The sequence below is a fragment of the Brassica rapa genome, chromosome A05, assembly GCF_000309985.2.
Source record: "Brassica rapa cultivar Chiifu-401-42 chromosome A05, CAAS_Brap_v3.01, whole genome shotgun sequence".
Lineage (NCBI taxonomy): Eukaryota > Viridiplantae > Streptophyta > Magnoliopsida > Brassicales > Brassicaceae > Brassica > Brassica rapa.
The window spans coordinates 19,095,429-19,120,207 of record NC_024799.2 but is presented as its reverse complement, the minus strand read 5'-3'; the positions used below and the strand labels follow the sequence as shown (position 1 = coordinate 19,120,207).

Below are 24,779 nucleotides of genomic sequence, written 5' to 3'. Positions count from 1 at the left end.
GAGCAACATCATTATAGGCTTTTACTAACACATTTATTAGTTTTGGTAAATTATACATTTCAGCTGTCGTACCGTACTTACTGAACATTAATTAGTTATTGCACATTAATTACATATCCTGTCTTCCTTTTTTTCCTTTTTCTTAACAAAAGAACTACGTAAGATTAAATCCAATAATGGTCGTTGACAAAAAAGAAAAAAAAATCCAATACTAATGGTCATTAGCATGCTAATTAACATACAGACTGTTTTTTGTAGAAAATACTTAATTCTTTGGGGGTGATTTTTAAGTTAGTTCCAAAATCGAAACAGAAAAATATCTTCCTTTTTTCGTATAAAACACATTATATTACATCTTTGTGAAATCCAGGTTCAATCTCTTTGATCCATACACTATCTGGACTAGCCATTGCTAATTCCTGCTGCTAGGTCTCAATAAATTCGATATTGATGTTTGTAGATATGAACTAAACATTCTCATTCGGTTAAATTTTTCTAAGTGCTATTTGGGTTCTTTTTCTTTGTCAATACTGGTACTTATTTTTTACCAAAAAAAAATACTGGTACTTATTGTATAAATGGGTAAACTTTTTAAAACCGTACCTTTAACGTGGGAAAAAAGTTTCAAAACAAATAGTTATGTTTCCCGAGGAAAAAAGATAAACCCTATCTTGCTTTGAATGGATTTGCACATTGCATGCGACTTGGCAATCCTATCTTTCCAATTTGGATGTTGGCATTTTCTGGTATTTGCTTATAAAAATAATAGGACTAATTATACAGTTTGACTTGACTTAAACGAAACGGGTTACTGAAAAAAAATTATTAAAAAAAAACAAATAGAAACCGGGAATTCTGATCTTAACTTAAACCAGACTCGAGTATTTGTAACAAAACTGGGATGTTTTACTTATAATTTATAAATATGATGTTTTGCTTATAATTTATAAATATTGGTATTTTAACTATCAGATCGGATATGTTTTATATGGGAGGAAGTAATATGTTAGAGCGATTTAAGTACTTATCACCGGTCGTTGATGAAATCAGGACGCTACTTGGTCGCGGCGGGGACTACGTCACTATTAACAGATAAATTATTTTCTCAAGGGAAAATCGAATTATATAATGACAACAGATTTTATATTGTAACTTGCACATTGGAAGGTGTGCCACAGGATGGGCTTTTAGGATTAGAACTCTCTCAATGATATTAGCTCAATTAACACATTCGGATTTAGCCATTCGATGAACCTCAAGCCAACACATGTATCAATATAACATACATGTTCGAATGCTTCACGAAATTACGAATACATTTCAGTTACTTTGAAATTTTATTAATAGATGTGCTTATAGACTTTTATTTTAGGCATCTATCTTTTGGAATTGTTATATAATCTTTTTGTGTTGCTGCCTTTTCTTTACTTTTTTCTGGAGGATCAAAACAGTTGTCTACTTGCCTGCTCAAGATAATATCTTATCAATGCAACTAGCAATATGAAACATAGAGAAAAAAGATAGTCATCCAGCGACCAAAAGTTAGGGCCATGAAGCAACGAGTGGTGGACAAAAAATAACTAGAATAAAAATCGGCCAATGGGCTTCAAACTTAAAGGCAACTTAGACAACGATTGGGACCCAATGGGCTTATTGAATGATCGCAAAGACTAGAAGCTTAGACCACCATTAACCCTATCACCCCAAGTTGAGTGCTTAAATTTTTTTTTTTTTTGGTTTTTTGTTTGTTTAAGAAAAAAAACTGAACTAATCACGGGCCGCCACGTATCAGTATGACCTGCAAAACAGCTCAAGCAGCAACACCTAATCAAACGTTTTAAGCACTCCGTTTTTTTTCTTCTGGTGGGTTCCACTAAGAAACACTCCATCAAACACTGCATTGATGGTGCTCTTAGCATGTTTAATGGAAGTTCTTAGTGAGAGGTTCTTATATTCCACTAAAAAACCCCGTTAAGAACTCCCGATTAAACATGCTCTTAGAGTACAATCATTTTAACAATGATTTCTCTCTACAAATATAAATAAAAAAAGAAATACGAGGAGAGAGGAATGGAAAAAGAAGAGAATCGATTGTTCTTGCAGAGACTTTCTACATGATTTAAAGAGACTAATGGCCAGTTGTCAATTTTTTATTACTGCACTTCTACCTTTCACTTTAAATTTTAATTGATTAACAAAATCACTTTAGATCAATTATACAATAACTAAGTGTTTGCCTGCAATTTTACAGGTAGTTATATTATATAAAAATATATATATTATTTTTACACTGTTATAATTTTTGAATAATAATTAGAAATTTAAAATTTTAATTTTAATTTTAATTTCAAACTAGATTTTGACCCGTGCAACCGCACGGGTGTTTGTTTTCACTTTTCTATACATAAATTATTGTTTTAGAACATAAGTGGTATATATTTTTAATGTTAATCATGTACTTAAATATTTATATAACTATTTCAAATACAATAATTTTATAATTTACATGTTATAATTAATTAATTATTTAAACCTTATGTATTTGCCACTTCTTATTATATATTTATTTTATTGTATTTGCATTTAGTTATTAAGCAAATTAATATATTCATAAGAAAATATATTTAAAAAATATTTTGTATTTAATTTATGCTAAATTCTGACCCGTATTTCAAATCTGAATTTATTTTTACCAATATTTTTATGCTTATTCATTTTAGATAATTTATTATTGTATATATAAAAGTGTAAGATATGTTAATTTTTATACATGTATTATATAGTTTGTTAATTTTAAGCCGTTCTATCATCATATTATATTTTAAATAAATAGTTTATATTTATGAAAATAAAATTTATAAATTTATCAATTGAATATAATTTTATCATATCTATTTTAATATAATAATTATATTTTAACATGATCATGAATATAAAAGTAGACAAAATATGATATAATTTATTTATTTTCATTTATAAACGATAACTTAAAATACATTAAGTTATTGTTTAAATATTGCACAGATTTATTAGAATTTTTAAAATATAATATATAAATATATATTATATTTAAAATGAAAATATATTATGATTAAAGTAGTTACAAAGATTTTATATTATTAACTTTAAAGAAATACATGTTAATTTTTATACATGTATTATATAGTTTGATAATGTTAACCCATCTTACCAACATATTAGATTTTATTTTTGAACATAAATATTTTATAATTACGAAAATAAAATATATAAATATATAAATTTAATACAATTTTATTATATTTAGCTCAATATAATAATTTTAATTTAATATGATTGATTATGATTATATAATAACTAAAATATTATAGATTTTTTTATTTTTTATTTTATATAACTGAATATATTAATGTATAATAATATTTTAAACTAATTTCGAAATTAGTGAAAATATTTAAATATAATATCGAAAATAAAGACCTTGTAAAAATCTTTTTAACAGATTTGTTAGAATTTTAAAGTAAATATATTTATATTTAAAATGAAAAGATATCAAAAGATACTATGATTAAAATATTTTAAAAATTATATTTATTATTAGTCTGAATTAAAATATAGTATGAATTTCTATGAATAGGTCCATTAGGTCCATTTTTAAAAAAATCACACATGAATCAAGGTTGTGACTTCTGTTTTAATATATAAGATATTTGGATAATAAAAAAATTCAATATATATTTTTAGAAGATATATGAGATTTAAAATAGCTCAAAACCATAAACCTTAGTCATTAAAAATCTTTCTCTTACAGAAAATAATATTATAATTAATTCAGATAATTGGTTGTAGAATTACTTTATATTTTAGTTTAGCACATGAAAAACCGAAAATACTCTAGCTCTCAAGAGAAAAAAAAGAGTGATTTTTTTGTGTAACTCCAATATGACCAATACAATGATCACATGCTTTTACCATGAAAGATCTTTTGTAAATGGCTTTGTGTGGGCTTTAAAAACATAAAATTTATAATAATTCCTTACCTACAAATATAATTCTTTTATATAATAATATATAACCATTAAATTTATTTCTATAAAAAATGCAAAAGTATTTTATTTTATTATATATAATTAATTGATAAAAATAAAGAAATTGATAAAACATATATATCATTTCTCTAATTCTACAATTAGTTATCATAAATCATTATTTGTAATATCATTTTTGTTATTTGGTAATTTGTATCAATTAGTTCTAGAGTTACCTTTTATTTTTAGATCTAATTAAAATTTTAACTAATAAATGTTAACAACCCATCAAATTATAACTATTTTTTTAAAACTTAACCTGTTAAAGGAGCATAATCAAAAGTCAATTAAGTGGCTTCTCAGTTAATATATAGTAGGATTTATCTCCTTAAAATTAAGGATAAATTTGGTTAAGGTAAACATAAAAACATGTATTAGGAAAATAGTAGTTTAAGCAATTTTTCTCATAATTTGTTCCAAATCACACTTTTCAAGCATTTTTTTTTAATTTAGTGTTTAATATAAAACTCAAATGGGTTAAGCAAACAAATTCTTCCTTAAATTATCCCTGATCATCACACTATTTTATCAAACACTAACTCATATTCAACCAAATGTTTTTAATTAAAACTAATCATAGTTTACATATCTTTTAAAATTATTGTTTTAATTTATTTTAAATTAAATTAAAACATACAAATATTATTTAAATCTGATTAACTAATAAGAAAAAATAATATTTCAATTTTTAAATAACCAAATGTCGTTATTTGAGGCATATATACTTAATATTAATGTAAGATCCAATATTATATGAAATAAAATGTTTTTATTTGTATAAATTTTGTTAAAATTTTATTATCGTACATTTTAAAAGTTTATTATAGCGTAAAAAATACATTTCATTAATTTTTAAATATTTTTCTCTTACTTTTAATTTACATTATATTTTCCATCTTTGACTTTAACAATTGTAGAGATGGTCATTTTTATTGAACTTCCTTACTAAATTTATTTTAACATTTTAAAAACACATAAAATTAATTAGTTTACATTTATAGTGATAAAAAAATTTACATGTACCTCGACAAACAAATAAAAATTAAATACATAAAAATATAAAAATACCAAGAACACAACAAACATATTTTATTATTCTTCTTTCTTGTTCTTTTATTTATGTCTGCTCTTTTTTCTATTAAAAATAAGCATGCTAATTTTATTATAATCCAAGCTATATGAACTAAATTAATAAAGTAGTAGATTTTGACCCGCGCTTCGAAAACGCGGGGGGTTTTTGGATTATACTCGAAGCGTGATTTTTTTAATTATAGACAAAATTTGACACGAATTAGTATTTTGTGGTTGTTGTATATTATTATGTAACAAAATTGTATAATATTGAAGAAGTGAATTTGTTCAAAATTATATAATTTATGAATTAGTTTATTTGAGATTTTTTATGTACATTTTTATATAATTATCTTTCTTAAACCTAGACATTTACTCGAATCTAAAAAACGATCGTGTCCGAGTCTAGGGAAATGTACATATTGGGTATTTTTTGGACCAGTAGATCTTGGTTCGGACGGATCCTACCCAAAACCCGGTCTGATACCCAACGTACATGAAATGTTGTGTGTATATTAGGTATATTTGTGTATTTGGGATATGTTTTCGATATTACAGATATTCTTTTTTTTTTTAGTTAAGTTTTCAGTTATACTTTTAGATTTCATGTAAAAAAATTTAAAATATATTTTTGGCATTTTTGGTTTTATGGGTTATATTTCGGGAAGCATTTCAGATCTTTTTCGAGTATCTGAATATATTTTGGGTATTTGTTGAGTTTTTGGTTATTTTTCAAGTTTCAGATTATTTTAAGGTTAATTCAGGTATTTCTAATCTTTTCAGATCTTAATATATGAACCAACCTAAACCTGATATGTACCCAAATATTACATGTCTGTTACATGTATTTGAATTATTATTCCGAACCGACCCGGACATGGAACCAACCTAAACCCTTTTTTTTTTTTTGACAGCAAAAAACATTCACAGACTCATATAGACTCTGTAAACCAAAGTGGTAACTCTGAATCCATGTGTACGACGAAAGACGGTTGTTGCCGAGCACTACGTGCCAAACTATCCGCCCTTATGTTCTCCGCTCTAGGTACATGAACAATATCTGAGTTGACGAAACTTCTTCTCAAAAGCTTAATATCTTCCAGGTAGCTTTCAAATGCTGGCCATTCTTCTGGTTCCGAAAACATCTTCACCAATTGAGAACAATCCGTTGCAAACGTAACCTGAAACTGTCTTAAATTTCTCATGCATTCCATTGCCCAAATTAATGCCTCCATCTCCGAATGAAGCGGTGAAATACATGCCCTTACATTCCTTGCCCCTAGTAAACCATCATACCCTGGTAATGTACTGAGCCAACCTTGCCCTGAAAATAGATGCTTATCTTTCCATGAACCATCTGTGAAGCACCATCTTCCTGTGTCTAAATGTTTAAAAGAATTCAACCTAAATGTTGCCATTAGGAACCAACCTAAACCCTAATTAAAAGAATTCAAATATTTATTGTGTCTAAATGTTTATGATCCAAAGAATCCAGATTAAAAGCAGTTGACCCGAATATCTGAATACCCAGACCTACTCTCTCACTATATCTTGTTTATTTTATAAGAGTTACATTTGTTAAATTGATATGGATTAAGATTTACTTAGTAGAATTTTTTAGCTAACTCAATAGAACATATTTGTATGTTTTCAATAGTTTTTAAACTTTCTTAATAATTATTTTTATTATAATAATTTTTATAAAGATTAAGTTGATGTAATATATATATATATATATATATATATTTTTAACATATGATTTGCCAAACTATTTTTATTAAATTTGAGTTTGTAAATATTTGAAACTATATAATGTAAAATGATATAGTACAATATGTTTAATGATACAATATATATAAATATTGTAGATCCTGAGCATAAAGTTAATTTATAGAATAAGTGTTTTATATAAAACGAATAATAATAATAATAATAATAATTTTAAAATAAGATTCTGAACCATGTTTTTAGTTGATGGATAATTGTATTATTAGACGTCCATCTTTCCTCATCATGGAAAGATTATATATATATATACAGTAAAACCTCTATAAATTAATAATGTTGGAACTTTGAAATTTTATTAATTTATAAATGTTTCTTATTTAGATTTTTTATTTTAAGATATAATTATTCTAAGAAAAGAAAAATATTTGATTTTAGTGTATAGACATTAATTTTTTTTTTTGAAATTTGACATTTATATTAACTTTATTATTGTGTTACAAATAAAAATATTAACTTTATTATATTATTTAGTGTGTATAATAATATATATTGCATAGAACTTAAATGTGATTTTAAATATAATATTACTAAATCTCATCAAAAATATATTAAGTGTTAAGAAAATATAAAGATAATTTCATTGTGAATATAAAACAAATAATATAATAATAGGTTCTTACTTATATAAAATATGTATACATATAAATTATTAATTTATAATTTTAATGGGATCTTATATTTAAATAGAATATTCAAAAAAAATATTATTTTATTATTTTATCGATTTACGTCAAATTTTGAACCGATTCAAGTTGGATTCAAGTTGGAACCGACAAAATTTATTAATTTATAGAGATTATTAATCTATCGAGTATTAGTTTATAGAAGTTCTACTGTATATATATTGTACTAAATTAAATATTTAGTTCATTTTAATCAAGAATTATAAACAATAAACAATAAAATAACACATATGGACATGCTGCATAGATGGGATCATGGGAATGCACAGAAGGGTGCAACAAACTGACGATATTAATTTGATTCCCATAATCCGATTCCTTTTGACTTTAACATTTTAGGAAAATCTCCATAATTTGATTCCCTCTAATTTCGGTAACAAACTAATGATATTAATAATTAATATCACACATCTTGTTAGAGGAAGGAATAAAAATCGGTTAAATATATAGTATTGACTAATATATTGTACAAATATATAAGGTAAGACCAATAAAAATTAAGTCTAATGAAATAGTCCAAACAACTTTTATAAGTAGATTTATCAAGACTGCTTCCCTTTTAATAGAATAGATTAACTCTAAAAACATCCTGTGAAAAATACTTTGATTAATATAACTAAATGACTTACCATATAATAAATTAAATGAATTACCAAATAATATAATTTTAAATGACTTACCATATAATAATGTTTATTCATATTTCTATATTAAATAAACTTTTTCTTAATTAATATACATTTAAATAACTTACCATATAATTTTTATTTTTTAAAATATAAAAATAGTTTAATCATTTCTAAAAGTGATAACGCATATATGGTATCGCATTGTTATTGGAAAATGATTGAAATTTTTTAGAATTATATATTTGACTGTTTTGCGTTCATTTGACACATTTTTATACTATATATATATAGTGAATGAGTGAATTTAATTAATATTATTAAGTTTAGATTAATTAGTTTTCTAAAATTTATGATTTATTTTATTCACTACTAATATAAACATGATAAAAACCATTTTTATAATTATTTCTATAGCATCACATGTATTATATGTATCTTATCAACTTATATAATGTAATTTAGATATTTAATTATTTCTATAAATAAATTATGTTAATTCATCTATATTTAAGATGCTTAATTGTATGTTTGGAAATATATATTAGATTAGGTAATGCTATGAATAATTTCATTTTAAAAACTTTAATTAAATAAATAAAAAATAAAAAATCATCAACTAATCAAATTACAACAATTAATTGGAGAGATCTTTATGAGAAACTATGTATCAGAATTTCATGATTAATGGGGGTTATTATTGTTTAAATTTTTTATTTTTCATCCCACAGTAAGAACTTTCCATTAAGAGCATCCACAATGGTGATACCCATTGTGGAGTCCTTAGGAACAAATAATCAATTTTTTTTTTTAAATAGTTAAGGATTCTTGTGAAAAATGTGTGTACAATGGTGAACCCGAAGTTGGAATCCTTAGGAATAAAAAAATATATATATATATTTTTTTTAGTGAAATATAATTTTTATAAGAATGAAAACAATAATTAAACATAAAGATAGAATAATTCCTAAATAAAAACATGATTAAATATAAAGATTACACATAAGAGTTTATAAGATGATTGAATATTAAAATCCAACATGATCATGAATGACCACCTAATGAAGACTCACCACTCGTTCTGCTCAAGTATTTGCTCAGTATTTCAGAGCACTCTTTTCTTTCCGGACATACACACATCAATGGAGTAGTTTTCCCATCTCCAACCACATTGAACGCAAATAAGTCTCCTATCTCGCATCTGTTATCGAGACAGAACTTTCTCCAGCCTCTTGTGATGTAATACTTGCCGCCTGATTCGCTAAATCGCAAACTCACATTCCATGAATTTCCCTCTTTGTTCACCAGTATCGTCTCTTTGCATTGTTTATGCAAAGCAGTAGAACTCGTAGCTCCCACAGGAAGGTACTGCAAACAAATAATGTAAAGACACATAATAGATTAAACTATTTATTTTACTAACTAAATTGACTCACAAGTTTGTCTTCTTTTAGATTAAAAGCAGTGACCTCAGCCACAAAACAGTAGTCAAATGAGAAAGAAGACATTGCCCCGGTTCGTCCTGAAAAAAAAGAAACAATTTCCCACAAAACAATTTAATAATAATTTTTATTTTATTAATTGCATGAAAAAAAAGATACAATGATAAATATAAAGAAATCAAGAAACACTAATTAAACATAAAGATACATTAATTAAACATAAAGATACAATAATTAAACATAATCAAGGAATTAAAAAAAAAATACAATAATTAAACATAAAGATAGAATAATTTATAATCTTCTTCACCAAATTTATTCCAAATATTTTGAATTAAATCAGTTTTCAACCGTTCATGTGTTTGCCTATCACGAAGATCATTTCGAGTGGGGAAGATATTATTCAGATTTGTTGGCCACTCGGATTCCACCTGTGAACTTCTCATGACGTCTCCTTCTTCAAATTCAGATATATCAATACGAGAGTATCCATCCCGTTCATCTTCGACTATCATATTGTGAAGTATGATACATGCTCGCATAATCTTCTCTATCTTTTCTTTGTTCAATGTTTTGACCGGATTTCTCACAATTGCAAATCGAGATTGCAATACTCCAAAAGCCCGCTCCACATCTTTTCGGGTAGCTTCTTGAACTTTAGCAAATAACTCTTGTTGAGGAGTTTGAGGAAGGGTGATAGATTGGATAAATGTTGACCATTTTGGATATATACCGTCTGTGAGGTAGTACCCCAACTTATACATGTGTCCGTTGACCACGTACTTTACCCTCGGAGCTCGACCTTGTAAAATATCATCAAAAACAGGAGACCGATCGAGGACATTAATATCGTTTAAGGTACCTGGAGGACCAAAAAAGGCGTGCCATATCCAAAGATCTTGGGAAGCTACAGCCTCTAATACAATTGTCGGTTTTCCTGATCCACGGGCGTATTGTCCTTTCCAAGCTGTTGGACAATTTTTCCACTCCCAATGCATACAGTCAATGCTCCCGACCATCCCAGGAAACCCTCGTTTCTCTCCAATATCGAGTAGTCGTTGAATATCCTCCGGTGTGGGTCGTCGTAGATACTCTTCTCCGAATAACAGTATTATTCCGTCAGTAAAATTATGTAAACACGAAAGTGCAGTGGTCTCACCAAGTCGGAGATATTCGTCAACGGTGTCAGCCGCGGTCCCATAAGCGAGCAGACGAATAGCTGCAGTACATTTTTGTAGTGCAGTAAGACTCCACCTCCCGGTTGCATCTCTTTTTTGCTGAAAGAATGGAAAGGACGCTTCTAGGCCATGAACAAGACGCAAGAATAATTCCTTATTCACGCGGAAACAGCGTCTGAATAATTGAGTCGAGAAAGTCGAATCTTCGCTGAAGTAATCATTCCATAATTGGTCTTGTCCTCCTTCGCGGTGTCGTTCTACATACGCACGTGTCCTTTGCGGTATGGTTTGGGTCTCCACTATGTCGTTGTATGTTTCTTCTACGTATTCTTCACAAATTTCGTCCAATCTTTCATCGACTTCATCGGATGAAGATGATGACATATCTTGAAAATAATTAAATTATCTATAAGTTAATCTCACATTTTTTTTAATTATCTAAAATTATCTAGATAATTATAACGTAACCTAAGATGACCATTTTCGTATGTGAACACTATGAATGACATAAGATCAGCGTTTGATTATGAATGCTAAATTTAGTATGACCATTTTCGTATGTGAACACTATGAATGATATAATTATTTGCTTCACGACATAAATAACATTCTATCGAAACATTATTATAAAAAAAAGGTGAACACTAATTATATAGAAGAAGATCAACGTTTGATTATGAGGCGTGATGATCATTTCTTTTGGTTGGAGTGGACTCATGAGGCGTGATGATCATTTCTTTTAACAGGTTACAATGATTATGCATATTATTATATAACAGTTATAATTAGTGTTACTTCATCAACAAACAAACAAATAACAACACAAGGGATTAAGTTACCTGATTAAATATAGTAGTGATGGCAAGATAGAGTTGTAGCCAAACTTACAACTTGGAGTAGTAGCCAAATGTTACAACAACAATAATCTAAAACAACTTCTTCGCGACCAGATTAGAATCGGGGAAAAAAAAGGAAGGAAGAAGTGATGGCAAGATAGAAACCGAGACACAAACTTATAGCACAAAAAGGACTTCCCGTGACTTGCTTCACATGAGCTACAGAAGAAAAGACTTTCACCACTCCAAAGGCACCCGTGACTTGCTTCCTCTTTTACTGCGGAACCTGAAACATAAAAGACCCGTGAGTGACTTAGCAAATCAACAAAAAGACATGTGACTTAGCAACACAATGACAAGTATTTACGCAAAGCAACACACAGACAAGTATCTACCTTAAAGAGAATAACATCATAACATTTCAGACATTAGCTTGAGCTTAAGTGATGTTTCCATCTCAGTTAATGGCACTTTTTTGGCTAATAAACGATCGAGAAGTTTCTGGTTAGATAGTTTCTGTTTAATCTCCATGATGGTTTGTAAACGCGACAACTCCTCTTCTTTCCCACTCTTCTTCTTCTTAGAAGCAGCTTTCGCTGCCTTGACCCCGACCGGTCTGCCCTCTTCCTCGTCTATATCAACCTCCAAGACATGTTTGCGCTTATCTTTCCCACTGTCTTTACATGATGAGCACCATTTCTGGTCATGCCTCAGTTCCCTCCAGGCGTGTTCCATGCCGAACTTGTGGCCTTGATCCTTGAAGTAGTAGTCTAGTGCGGCTTTCATCAGATCATCATCGTTTTCACTGCTTTTCTGCTCCCTCATAGCCTGGTCATAGCAACCAACGAACTTGGAGACATCTGCGTTAATCCTAGCCCACCGCTGCTTGGCTGGAGTAAGCTCTCTCGGAATTGTCCCCACCAGAAGAGGGCTTGCATTGTAGTAGTCGATGATCCTCTTCCAGAATGCACCAGCTTTCTGCTCAGTATTTTTAACTGCATCTTTACTTGTGTTGAGCCAAGCACCAATCAGTATTAAATCCTCTTGCTGGGACCATTTCCTCCTCTCTTTGATAGCAGACTCGACAACCGGCTCACCAGACTCGCCAACAGGAGCTTGGCTACCGGACCCAACAGGCTCAGGTGGTTGGCTACCGAACCAAACTTGTTCGGGTGAATCAAGTTCTATGGGACATTGACTATACAGTAGGTTTCGGAAACCACTGCTGTTATTCATTTTATCTAATTGTCTGTGTTACTCTATTAGCAACACAGCCCTTAAATAAGCCAGCTAGAAGAAAGAAAGCTCTAAACTAGCATTTATCACCAACAAAACTAAGTAGTTAGGCAGATAGAAAGCTCTAAACTAGCATTTACCACCAATCAAATCTAATAAGTTCTCTACTAGTAACACAGAAAGTAAACAAGTACCAGTGTGATAACGTTTAATATCCTATCAAATCTGAATAAGGAAGGTAAGCATTTAAGATAAAGAGTTTCAGTATAAATGTTATGTTTTTTTCAGATAAGCAAAAAACAGAGGAATAGCTTCAGTTTAAATGTTTCTAACCTTAAAGACAGTCTCCACGTCAGATACTCTTCTACTATCCTTCGAAGCTGTTCCTGAAAAACATCAATTTTTTTTAAAAAAATCCACAGATAAACTTTAAAAAAAAAAACAAGGATTGAAACTAACCTCCAAGAATTATCACCGCTATTAAAAGTAAAAGGCTCAGCAGAAGAGAAACTCCAAGAATTGTAACCCATGATGTCTTCTTGCATAACTCATCACACAGGGTCTTCTCGAGCTTAGCCAGCTTCTGGTCACTCTCACGAACTTGATCCTTGAGAAGACTAAGTTGTCTCTCAAAGGCACGCATCTCCTCCGCATTTGTATGTCCCCCGCATAAGTACTGAAACGGCTGAGGTGGGCACTGAACAGGCTCACCAATGTTGTAGCTACTCTCAGCTTCTTCAGCGTACAAAGCCGCTTCAGCTTCAAGAAGTGAGGTCAAGTCATACTCGTCTGATGAGGAAGGCTGGGCGTAGCTATAGTTTTGTCCCATGTTTGTTTAACCTGAAATTTTAAAATTTGTAAGCACAAAATACAACAACAAAAGTGAAACAACAACTAGCACAGAGCATTCCTCATCAGACGACTAACCAAACAGAAATTTATCAAAGCATAGATGAGGAGGATCGTGTAAACACACAACGGATCGTCTTTTAAGTTTCACAAGAAAAGAAAACCTTGAGTAAAAGCAGAAAAGCAGACGAAGGGATCGCGTATCAGGGAAGATCCCTTCATCGATTCACTAATCGTTTGAAAGCAGACAGAAGCAGATGATCATTGGTTAAAAGCAGAAAAGCAAATCGTTAATCAAACCTATTTCAGTATTGGAACCGTAACTACTAACCAAAACCTCTACAAATCGATTGAAAACCCAAATCATTTGAAACCCTAACTTGAAACGAAAATCCCCAATTCGATTTCAAAAATCAAAACGAACCCTAAATTGACAGGAAAACTACAGGGAACCTAATCTAATACCATAAATCTACAGATTCCTCTCGATTTACCTTGGAACTCGACGGAAGAAGATGGAACGAGATGGATCGACAATCGCCTTCTGTTTCTTCGAGAGGTTTTTTTTTTTCTACGTTTCTGTCGAATGATTTTTTTTTTCGTGACCACGAAACACAAACACAACCCGACCCAATCAAAGTGTGCCAGCTGCCCTAAGGATTAAGTCCTTAAGTTCCTTCTACACGGACTGATCCTTCGCTTATTTGCCTTTTTTCATTTATTTTTAATGTAATTACCCTATAATCTAGCGCTAAGGACTCACTAAAACACACCGTTGCGCATGCTCTAATCATGGTCTAATGGTGCTCTTACGAAGGCGCACAAATATGAAACCATAATTGATTCCGACAGCAGAAACTAAAAGTCAACGACATGAAAATCGAACTTGTCTTCATCCCTTCCCCGGGAATCAACAACGTCCGAGCGACGGCGGCGATGGTAAAGGTCCTAGTCAACAGCGACGACCGTCTATTCGTCACCCTCGTCGTGATCCCTGAGCGTTTCTCCCCCGGTGACACCTCCTCCGTCTACCCTGAGTCCGAAAGCCGTCTCCGCTACTACCACCTCCATGCCGGAGATCAATCGACTGATGATCAAGATCAGACATACATGTCCTACATAGAGAGCCAGAAACCGCATGTCAGAAAGGCCGTCTCAAAACTCGCTCACGAGGTGTCAACACATCCCGAATCGCCACGGCGGCTCGCTGGCATGGTGGTTGAGTTTTTCTGCACGCCGATGATAGATGTCGCGGACGAGTTTGGCCTCCCGGCTTATACTTACTTCACGTCTAATGCTTCGTATCTCGGGCTAATGTTCCATGTTCAACACCTTCACGACCAAGAACACTTTGATGTCACCAAGTTGAGAGACTCCGACGCCGAGTTAGACGTTCCTAGTCTGACTCGACCTCTCCCGGCCACTTGCTTACCATCTGTGATGTTAAGCAAAGATTGGTTTCCGAATCTTTTGCTTCGAGCAAGGATTTTAAGGGGAACAAAGGGTATTTTGGTAAACTCGGTTGCGGAGATCGAACCTCAGGCGTTGAAGTTCTTCTCCGGCGGGAATGGTACACCTCCCCTGTACGCGGTGGGACCCATTTTGGACTTGAAAACTGATTCCGGCGATGAGAAGAGGAGGGAGATTTTGCGGTGGCTAGATGAGCAGCCTCCAAGATCAGTGTTGTTCCTCTGCTTTGGACGCATGGGAGGCTTCAGTGAGAAACAAGCGACAGAAATGGCCGTGGCGCTCGAGCGAAGTGGCCATCGGTTCCTCTGGTCTCTCCGCTGCGCTGCTCCGGCGGAAAAGATTATGACCGGAGCTCCTCCAGGGGAATTCACAAACTTGGATGCGGTTCTTCCACAAGGGTTTCTTGACCGGACGGCGAAGGTCGGAAAGATCATTACATGGGCCCCACAAGTTACCGTGCTAGCGCATCCGGCCGTAGGAGGTTTTGTGACGCATTGCGGATGGAACTCGATTCTCGAGAGCCTTTGGTTTGGCGTTCCGATGGCAGCGTGGCCTATCTACGCAGAGCAACAGTTTAACGCGTTTAGGATGGTGGAAGAGCTTGGCGTAGCGGCTGAGATACGTAAAGATTACCGGAGAGATAATCTGTTGGGGGAGTCGGAGATGGTGACGGCTGAGGAAATTGAGAGAGGGATCAACTGCGTGATGGAGCAGGATGGTGAGATTAGGAAGAGGGTCGAGGAGATGAGCGAGCAGTTCCATATGGCGCTAATGGACGGTGGATCTTCGACGCATGCTATGCGGAAGTTTGTTCAACACGTGATCGAAAATATTTCTTGAGAATGACAATGTTAAATGTGTGTGTTTGTTAAGTTTCTTCCCTCTTGGGCTTGTAATTTTGTTTCTGCTATTCGCAAATAAGGGAGCTGGTCTTCTTACTTTCAAGAAGCAGTATTCATTCCACTTCCACATTTTGTCAGTTTCTATTCACTTTGCTGTACTGGTGAAAGTTGTTGGAAACCATCTCAGAACAAACACCGTAGTTATCAGATGTGTACATGAAACAGTTCTGGTATTGCATATCAAACTAGCGCTGCAGCCACTTCATGATCACACATTGATTGGTCTCTTATGATCCATGAGACCATATTTCCTGTTTTCTTCTTATTGAGACTTGAAACAAACAAAGAAGAAGAAGAAAAAATTCATTGTCTGACTTTGTTTTAGAGTTGTTGGAACAGAAAGAATATATCAGCTAATGTCGAAGTTTAAAGGTGGTCCTAGAATAGTGAGGTTAGTTTCTTGCTTCTTAAGTTTTAAGAATACGTCAAGGTTTCATTCAAATAACAGCAAGTGTAGTACGTGTGGGTTCTTCTAATAACAACTTGTTCTTTTGCTGCTGAAGAATCTAAGTAGTCTTAACTCTTTATTATGCAGCTAGTGATTCAGAAAACATCTTAAACTCCAAACTTAGTTTCACAGATAAAGTCATAATCTGACTATTTCTTTCTCTAGACACTCCATTCTTTAACCAAGGGAGGACGGCCCACGGTCTCGAGGGAGCTTCGGCTCCAATACGGACCCGGTTCGAATCCCGCTGGCACTAGGGGCAAAATTTAACATTTGGGCTCTCCCAGCGTCTGGTGACTGAAGCATAATCCGGCTGATAAAGTAAGCTGTTACAGATACTCGCCGCTAGTTTGGACCCACTTCGATGGAGGTCAGGATATACCGGATTATTCAAAAAAAAAACTCATGACTTTTTTTCGCTATAAATTTTAAACTCGTACAATATGGACCTATTTTTAACAAAACACCCAATTAAATGTGTTGTACCATCTCAGAAAATGTTTAATACCATAAATAATATAATCTAAATGTTTTATGTTTTTAGATAATTGTTTTTAAATATACTAAGATCTAAAATTGTAAATCTAAAGTATTAATAGCCTTGTATTTCATATAACTTTTTAGACCACTTTTCACATAATTTTTTTTAAATGGTAGATCTAAAGTATGGTAAATCTAAAGTATTAATAGCCTTGAAAGTCTTATATTTCATATTTTCTTAAACTATTGTGTTTTAAAGTTGTAATAATAAGCAAATGGTATTATACCCTAATATAGTTCTGAGAGTAAAGATGATCAACAACATACCACAAAGTATGACTATTACTTTCTTATATTATATATAACTAGAAGCCACACACGTTTCCTTAAGAAAACTATCATACTCGAAAATCTAAACCAAAGTAAAGTTTAACGTCATGGAGATAGAGCTAGTGTTCATACCTTCACCAGGCATCGGCCATATCCAATCAACAACGTCGATGGCAAAGCTTCTTGTAGCCAGCGACGATCGCATTTTCATCACTCTCATCATCATTCCTTCACAGTTCTCCAGCGACGCTTCTTCTTCTTACCCGAAGTCCGAATTAGACCGTCTCCGATATTTTCACCTCCCTGTAGGAGATCAAACAACTCAGCAAACATTCATCTCTTACATAGAGAGCCAGAAACCACACGTCAGAGCCGCCGTATTGGAACTCACTAAGAACGTTCCTAAACGATCTGGCTCGCGGCGCCGCCTCGCGGGGATTGTTTTAGACATATTCTGCATGTCCATGATAGACGTCGCGGAAGAGTTTAACTTACCGGCTTATACATTCTACACGTCCAACGCTTCTTTTCTAGGACTCCTCTTCCATGTTCAGTCTCTTTACGACAATAACAAGCTCGACGTAAGCGAGTTAAAGAACTCAGACGCTGAGTTTGACGTTCCCACTCTCACTCGTCTTTTTCCGGCAAGGTGCTTGCCTTCAGTGATGATAAGCAAAGAATGGCTCCCATCTGTTTTGGCTCGAGCTAGGACGTTGAGAGAAACTAAAGGTATATTAGTAAACTCGTCTGGGGAGATGGAACCTCAGGCGCTAAAGTTTTTCTCCGACATGAAGAGTAATACTCCTCCGGTATACGCGGTGGGACCAATCTTGGACTTTAAAACCGACGATGGAGATGAGAAAGGGACGGAGATTTTACGTTGGCTAGATGAGCAACCGTCGAGATCAGTGTTGTTCCTCTGCTTTGGAAGCATGGGAGGGTTCGGTGAGAAACAAGTGAGAGAAATAGCTGTGGCGCTGGAGAGAAGTGGCTACCGCTTCCTTTGGTCACTCCGACGCCCTTCTCATTTGAGACACATGAATGGTTCTCCTCCCGAGGAGTTCAAAAACTTGGAGGAGATTCTCCCGGAAGGGTTTTTAGATAGGACCGCAAAGATCGGGAAGATAATAGGTTGGGCTCCACAAACAGCTGTTCTCGAGAGTCATGCGATAGGAGGTTTCGTGACTCATTGTGGATGGAACTCGATTCTCGAGAGTGTTTGGTTTGGTGTTCCGACAGCGGTCTGGCCTATCTTCGCTGAGCAACAGTTCAACGCGTTTCAAATGGTGGAGGAGCTTGGTTTGGCGGTGGATATTAAGAAAGAATATCGGAGAGATTCTTTGTTGGAAGAGCCGGAGATGGTGACGGCCGAGGAGATAGAGAAAGGGATCAAGTGTGTGATGGAGCAGGATAGTGAGATGAGGAAGCGGGTCAAGGAGATGAAGGATAAGCTCCGCACGGCGTTGCTGGACGGTGGATCTTCCAAAGCTGCTGTGAAGATGTTTGTCAAGGACGTGGTCGAAAACATTCCAAATAATGTATTTTGATGGTCATGGAGGAGTGAATAAGGACATATCTTAAATGGGATAATTACTAGTATCAATGTCATTGTTAAGTGTTATCCGGTAACCAATTACTTATGTCCCAAGAAACAACAGTTATGGCAAGGATTCTTGAATTAGTGTAATTTGTCAATAACAATGTCGTTAAAGTTTACATGGGAGTCGAGAAAAACTGTCACGAATAAAAAAATAATGCTTAGACAAAGGCATCAACACGCCAAATATATCATGTGAAGTTAAAACGAGTCGATTCTATTAGACTACAGGATAACAATATTCAATAGACATGCAGCGTATAAAGACTCGGTTTAGCTTCATATGGTTCTAAGATAAACCAAAACCGAACGAGAACCAGCTGGTTCCAGCTAAAATACACAAGACTATAATTCTCTACGTTTCATGATTTGGAATTTAATTACTAAGAGGATACGATAAACCTTGCGGCTTCATCTCGCAAGCATATCTTGTGTTGCTAACAAGTGCACCTGCATGGCTACAAAGGCTCACTACGGCAGGGGCATGTCCGTAATAATTCCTCCCTTCGTTCACAAGAACCAACGGGTCCTGAGGCCTCCGGTGCCACACGACTTTCTCAGGAACCAAATCGTTCACACCAGCCTTTTCCCAATAATGAGTCCCCTGATAGCTCTCGTACTTGAACACACCACACAGACGAGCTTTATGACCGCTCGGTCCCACGTGAACCTCTTTGCACCGTTTGCAAACTTTAGAAGGATAAACAAGCAACAGTTTCTTCAGACCAGCTCTAACTTTCTCCCACGCCGTTAGAGCGTTTGCTCCAACGTATTTGAGGTCTTCAGTGGGTATACTCCTGATATCTTCATCAGAGATCTGCGGGTTATCATGAACTTTCGCATATTCCAAGATCTCTTCAGGATGGATGGCTCCTGCTTGACAGCATAGCTCCAAGATGGCGGGAACACGGTCATAATCAAACCTCTGTTGGTGTCTGATAACACCTTGAGACATGTTGTGCAAGTGGAAGGACTCAACGGGGACAAGTACATCGTTTATAGAGCCTGGAACCCATTCATGTAGCCTGTTGTTGCCGCGCCGTATATAACTACGGCACGTTTGAATCAAATGCCCTTCTTTGCCAACAAACACTTCTGAGCAGAACCTGAAAGTTTTAAGTCTTTTTCTTATCAAAACAGAGTTCTTGATTCAACAGAGCAGAAGAAAGACTTACTTGCATCTCAAGACAGGAAACGCTTTAAGAAGAACAGTGACGTTAGTGAGTAGGTTTTGTCTGGCTTTGAGGATGTCTTTAGCCACAGGAACAATCTCTTGAATCGGGTAATCTTTTGCTCGATTCTCGATTCTTCTTTGGATCATTGGTCTGATTCTTCTAAGGTCGTTGAGCATTGTTTTGTTGATTCTTGAAGGCCTTGTTGAGTAGCTAGCTCCATGAAATGAGCTCAAATGTCGCCACACTTTGTGTCTCCAATGCGACATAGCAAGATTAATCTAGAAAATGAATCAGTAACGTAAGACAACATTTACAAGAAGTTCGATGGGTCACAAACAAGGGAAGGCATTTCGTCGAACAACTTATGATCAATATCAACGGAGAGACAGCATTAACGAGCAGAACTCGGATTCATATCGTGCATACAACAAAAGCGAATGTAAGTAGAGTATGCTCCAAATTGTACCTGATAAATCGAAAACTAATATTCTGAAAATTGTTTTCCGACAAATCGAAGCTGACCGAGGGACGGCGACGGTGACGAAGAAGATCAACTTGTCGGAGACGGATCTGGAGATTCGACGATAAATCTATAATACCCATTGATTTACTACATATGGGCCGTAGCGGTTGAGGCCTATATCTCTAACAAAGCATCCTGTTAAATTGGCTAGTATAACATTTATTACAATTATTGTTTTTTTTTTGTCAACTTACAATTATTGTTCTTTTAACTTTGATGATTATTTTTTCTAGATTTGATGATTTTCCCATAACTTTTTTTTCTCAGGCTCAAATTATTTACTAGTATTATTAATACTACTCTTATTATTTATTTAATAGTAACACATTATAAATGTTTGTAATATTTCAATATTTATTTTACCATTAATTCAATAACTTAACAATAAATATTCTTTAATTAAACACAATGTTTAGAAATGAACTGACAAAACATAAGAATCATGGTTCAACCTGGATAACTGGTTTAATCGGGTTTTTCCGGTTTAATTAAAATTCAAATTTTAATTTAAATCATATTTAGCTTATTAAATGATTTATAGTTGAGCCGGTCCGACTGACCAATCCGGTCTAGTTTTCGAAATACTGCTAAAAATAGTTGAATTAGAAAATTGATATTTTCAACAAAATTGGTTTACCGGTTCTAACGGTTTCAGGATTTTGGCCGGTTTTATTAGTCCAACTCAAATCTGATTTTGAAACCAACACGTACTTGGCGAGATAAAAAAGTTACAATTGAACCAATTTAATCGACCAATTCAGTCCAGTTTTCAAAACACTGATTAAATATAAATACGTTAAGACAAATTAAATTGGACTTTTCACAATCAGCTAATGCTTTATTCGGAAGCCGAAACCGGTGAAACATAATCAACATACAACAAGCCGAAAAACAATTCCGAACACCTCATGCAAATTTGTTTGCCATTAAATTTTTGTGTTCTCGGTATATGTCTAGTTGTGAAATTAGGAATAATTTCTTACTGTGTCGAAATTATTCTACGTGGATAGTTAAAACTGGTCACTCAATTCCAGTGTTTGACATTATTTTCACTAATTGAAAATAAACTTTTGCAAAATTCATCTCGAAAAATGAAAGGTTTTTACGTACTTCATCACACGAATCAAAACTTCACATCTGCATCTAGAAGTGATAAGCTTCCTTGTATATTCATCACATGTAGAACATTTATTTTTTAGTTGAATCTCGTACAATTCATTATTTTTCTAAATCTAGAAGTGATAAGCTTTGTATATTCATCAACACGTAAAACATTTATTTTCAGTTAAATTTCATACAATTTAAATAGAGTAATTTTTTATTTTTTGTTATATTTCATTTCTCATTCTATTTTTGAAATAAATTATGGGGTATGGACGCGGATGGTGCATATAATGTTGTAATATACAGTTCGACATAAACAGCCTATATCATTTATTACAATTATTGTTATTTAGCTTTGATGGTTTTCTCATACTTGCTAAGTTGTTATTTTGCACTCAGGCTCAGATTATTCCTTGGTATAATTAATACTATTACTTAAATATTTAATCATATTATAATAAAGAGAAATTTCATAAGATAATTTTTTTAAGTTTTTGTCACAAAAATAACTTTTAATGAAAAAATGATCAAAATTTTTTTTATTCAAGGTTAAAAGTACATTTGAACTTAATATATATTTAGAGTTTAGAGTTAAGGGGTGAAGTTTTGAGGATAGGGTTTCAAATTTTTTTTAAAAATGAAAAATTTCAAAATAAAAAAGCTATTTTAGTCACTTTTTAAGAGTTATTTTATGATAAAAACTTTAAAAAAAAACTATTCAAGAGAATTGCTCTATTATAAATGTTTGAACTATCATTTATTTTACCATTAATACAATAAATTTAAAATATAGATTCACTAATAAAAAAAAAGTACATTAAGACAAGTTTAACAAATTGCTCTTTTTTTCTTTAAACACGTTTAACATTAACTATAACAAAATGGGGCCATACTTTACAGTTCAAAAAGAAAACCACAAACCTTCGATAAAAGCCACAAATTTCATTTTGACAACTCATATCAAAAACTCGAAACTCAAAGTAGACGTCATGGAACTCGAGCTCGTGTTCATACCTTCCCCTGGCATCGGCCATTTCCGATCAACGACCGCAGTGGCAAAGCTTCTCGTAGACAGCGACGACCGCATATCCGTCACTCTCATCGTCATCCCTTCACGAGTCTCCGAACATGCTTCTTCCTCTTACCCGGAGTCCCAGAACCGCCTCAGCTACTGCCTCCTCCCTCCCGGAGATCAATCAACCGAGCATACTTTCATATCTTACATCAACAGCTATAAACCACACGTCAGAGCAGCCGTGTCCGAACTCTCCCAGCGCCGGCAGGTGGCTGGGATTGTCGTGGACATGTTCTGCACGTCCATGACTGACATCGCCAACGAGTTTCACCTCCCGACGTATCTCTTCTACACGTCGAACGCTTCGTATCTTGGACTACAGTTCCACGTTCAGTCTCTTTATGATGAGAAGAAACTGGACGTGAGTGAGCTGAATAACTCAGACGCTGAGTTTGAGTTTGAAGTTCCCACTTTTACTCGGCCTTTTCCGGCAAACTGTTTGCCTTCTTTTATGTTAAGCAAAGAATGGTTTCCTTATATATTGAGTCGAGCTAGGACTTTGAGAGAAACAAAGGGTATTATTGTAAATTCCGTTGCGGAGATGGAACCTCAAGCGTTGAAGTTTTTTTCCGACAGTAACTCTACTCCTCCGGTTTACCCGGTGGGGCCTATCTTGGACCTTAAAACTGATGGTAATGATTCTAAAGATGAGAAGAGAACAGAGATTCTGCGTTGGTTAGATAAGCAACCGCCAAGATCGGTGGTGTTCCTCTGCTTCGGAAGCATGGGAGGCTTCAGCGAGGAGCAAACGAGAGAAACCGCTGTTGCTCTTGAGCGAAGTGGCCACCGGTTCCTCTGGTCGGTCCGTCGTGCTTCACCGGAGGATAAGATAATTCCATCTCCTCCAGAAGATTTCACGAACTTGGAGGAGGTTCTCCCGGAGGGGTTTCTTGAACGAACTGCGGAGATTGGAAAGATCATAAGTTGGGCTCCACAGGTCGATGTGCTTAAGAGTCATGCGGTAGGAGGGTTCGTGACGCACTGTGGATGGAACTCGACTCTCGAGAGTCTTTGGTTCGGTGTTCCGACAGCAGCTTGGCCTATCTATGCGGAACAACAGTTTAACGCGTTTCAAATGGTGGAGGAGGTTGGTTTGGCGGCGGAGATACGTAAAGATTACCGGAGAGATAATATATTGGGGGGGGTCGGAGGCGGTGACGGCTAAGGAGATAGAGAGTGGGATTAACTGCGTGATGGAGCAGGGTAGCGAGATGCGTAAGAAGGTTAAAGAGATGAGCGATAAGCTTCACGTGGCGTTGATGGATGGTGGATCTTCGAACGCCGCTTTGAAGAAGTTTATCCAAGACGTGGTTGAAAATGTTATGTAGGAGCTCGTCCATATGTTTGTGACTGGATAAGGTTGAATTAAAGAATAAAAATTCAGTAGTGACTAAACATTACAAGGAAGATGTTTTGGCATGAATTTCTCTAGATTTTAACCTCTGCTTTGTGATCTGCTAAGCTAAAATTGCAGTTTTTTTAACAGAGCATAGAGAATTGCAGTAATGCAGTTTCGTAATCTGAGTCGTCCTGGATGCGTGGGATTCTGTTGAGGACTTCAATAAAAGTATCTTTTAAGTTCAACGTTGACAAAACACATCATGAGCCACACACACGCACAAAAATTACACTATGCTTTTCGTACAACGAAACAAAAAGAGCACAGAGCAACTTTATTGGTTAAATACTCACTGAACACGATTAATACGGATTTTACGGAGTAACATCACTAGTCCTTAGAGCTTAATCTTAGGTAAATACACATATAATAATAATACTTTGTTTAATAAAACTAAAGACTGCAACGTAACTAAGAGCATCCACAATAGTGGCACCCATTGTGGAGTCCATAGGATTATTAAAGTAATAATTTTTTTTTTTTTTTGAATAGTTAAGGAC

General features: G+C 34.1%; 4 protein-coding genes, 1 long non-coding RNA gene and 1 pseudogene across 9 annotated transcripts; 3 read left to right on the top strand and 3 right to left on the bottom strand.

Annotated features, from left to right (window-relative positions):
* Window positions 1-3,967: 3,967 nt before the first annotated feature.
* On the bottom strand, window positions 3,968-7,376 carry LOC117134419. The gene is made up of 2 exons (XR_004458574.1): window positions 6,568-7,376; window positions 3,968-6,026 (listed from the first exon to the last, which is right to left on the bottom strand). It is a non-coding gene; the product is annotated as an uncharacterized LOC117134419 (long non-coding RNA).
* Window positions 7,377-8,663: 1,287 nt separating this feature from the next.
* On the bottom strand, window positions 8,664-14,396 carry LOC103869249 (glutathione S-transferase T3-like). 5 transcript variants are annotated; one of them, XM_033291698.1, is made up of 5 exons: window positions 14,271-14,396; window positions 13,387-13,767; window positions 13,261-13,313; window positions 11,695-11,977; window positions 8,664-11,241 (listed from the first exon to the last, which is right to left on the bottom strand). In XM_033291698.1, exon 5 carries the CDS (start codon window positions 11,237-11,239, stop codon window positions 9,950-9,952), a length of 1,290 nt encoding a protein of 429 aa, XP_033147589.1. In that variant the 5' UTR covers window positions 11,240-11,241; window positions 11,695-11,977; window positions 13,261-13,313; window positions 13,387-13,767; window positions 14,271-14,396; the 3' UTR covers window positions 8,664-9,949. The 5 variants fall into 5 exon arrangements, with proteins under 5 accessions (XP_033147589.1, XP_033147590.1, XP_033147592.1 ...); XM_033291699.1 differs by having other exon boundaries at window positions 8,664-11,977; window positions 12,087-13,313; XM_033291701.1 differs by having other exon boundaries at window positions 9,179-11,977; window positions 12,087-13,313.
* Window positions 14,397-14,589: 193 nt separating this feature from the next.
* LOC103869150 (UDP-glycosyltransferase 71B1-like) lies at window positions 14,590-16,146 on the top strand. The gene has a single exon (XM_009147210.3). It carries the CDS (start codon window positions 14,650-14,652, stop codon window positions 16,084-16,086), a length of 1,437 nt encoding a protein of 478 aa, XP_009145458.1. The 5' UTR covers window positions 14,590-14,649; the 3' UTR covers window positions 16,087-16,146.
* A 1,312-nt stretch (window positions 16,147-17,458) lies between these two features.
* Window positions 17,459-19,392, top strand: LOC103869149 (UDP-glycosyltransferase 71B1-like). The gene has a single exon (XM_009147208.3). It carries the CDS (start codon window positions 17,514-17,516, stop codon window positions 18,951-18,953), a length of 1,440 nt encoding a protein of 479 aa, XP_009145456.1. The 5' UTR covers window positions 17,459-17,513; the 3' UTR covers window positions 18,954-19,392.
* Window positions 19,151-20,846, bottom strand: LOC103869148 (APO protein 4, mitochondrial). Its single transcript, XM_009147207.3, has 3 exons — window positions 20,645-20,846; window positions 20,179-20,456; window positions 19,151-20,109 (listed from the first exon to the last, which is right to left on the bottom strand). Exons 2-3 carry the CDS (start codon window positions 20,442-20,444, stop codon window positions 19,380-19,382), a joined length of 996 nt encoding a protein of 331 aa, XP_009145455.1. The 5' UTR covers window positions 20,445-20,456; window positions 20,645-20,846; the 3' UTR covers window positions 19,151-19,379.
* A 1,607-nt stretch (window positions 20,847-22,453) lies between these two features.
* LOC103869147 lies at window positions 22,454-24,303 on the top strand (annotated as a pseudogene).
* Window positions 24,304-24,779: the final 476 nt, after the last annotated feature.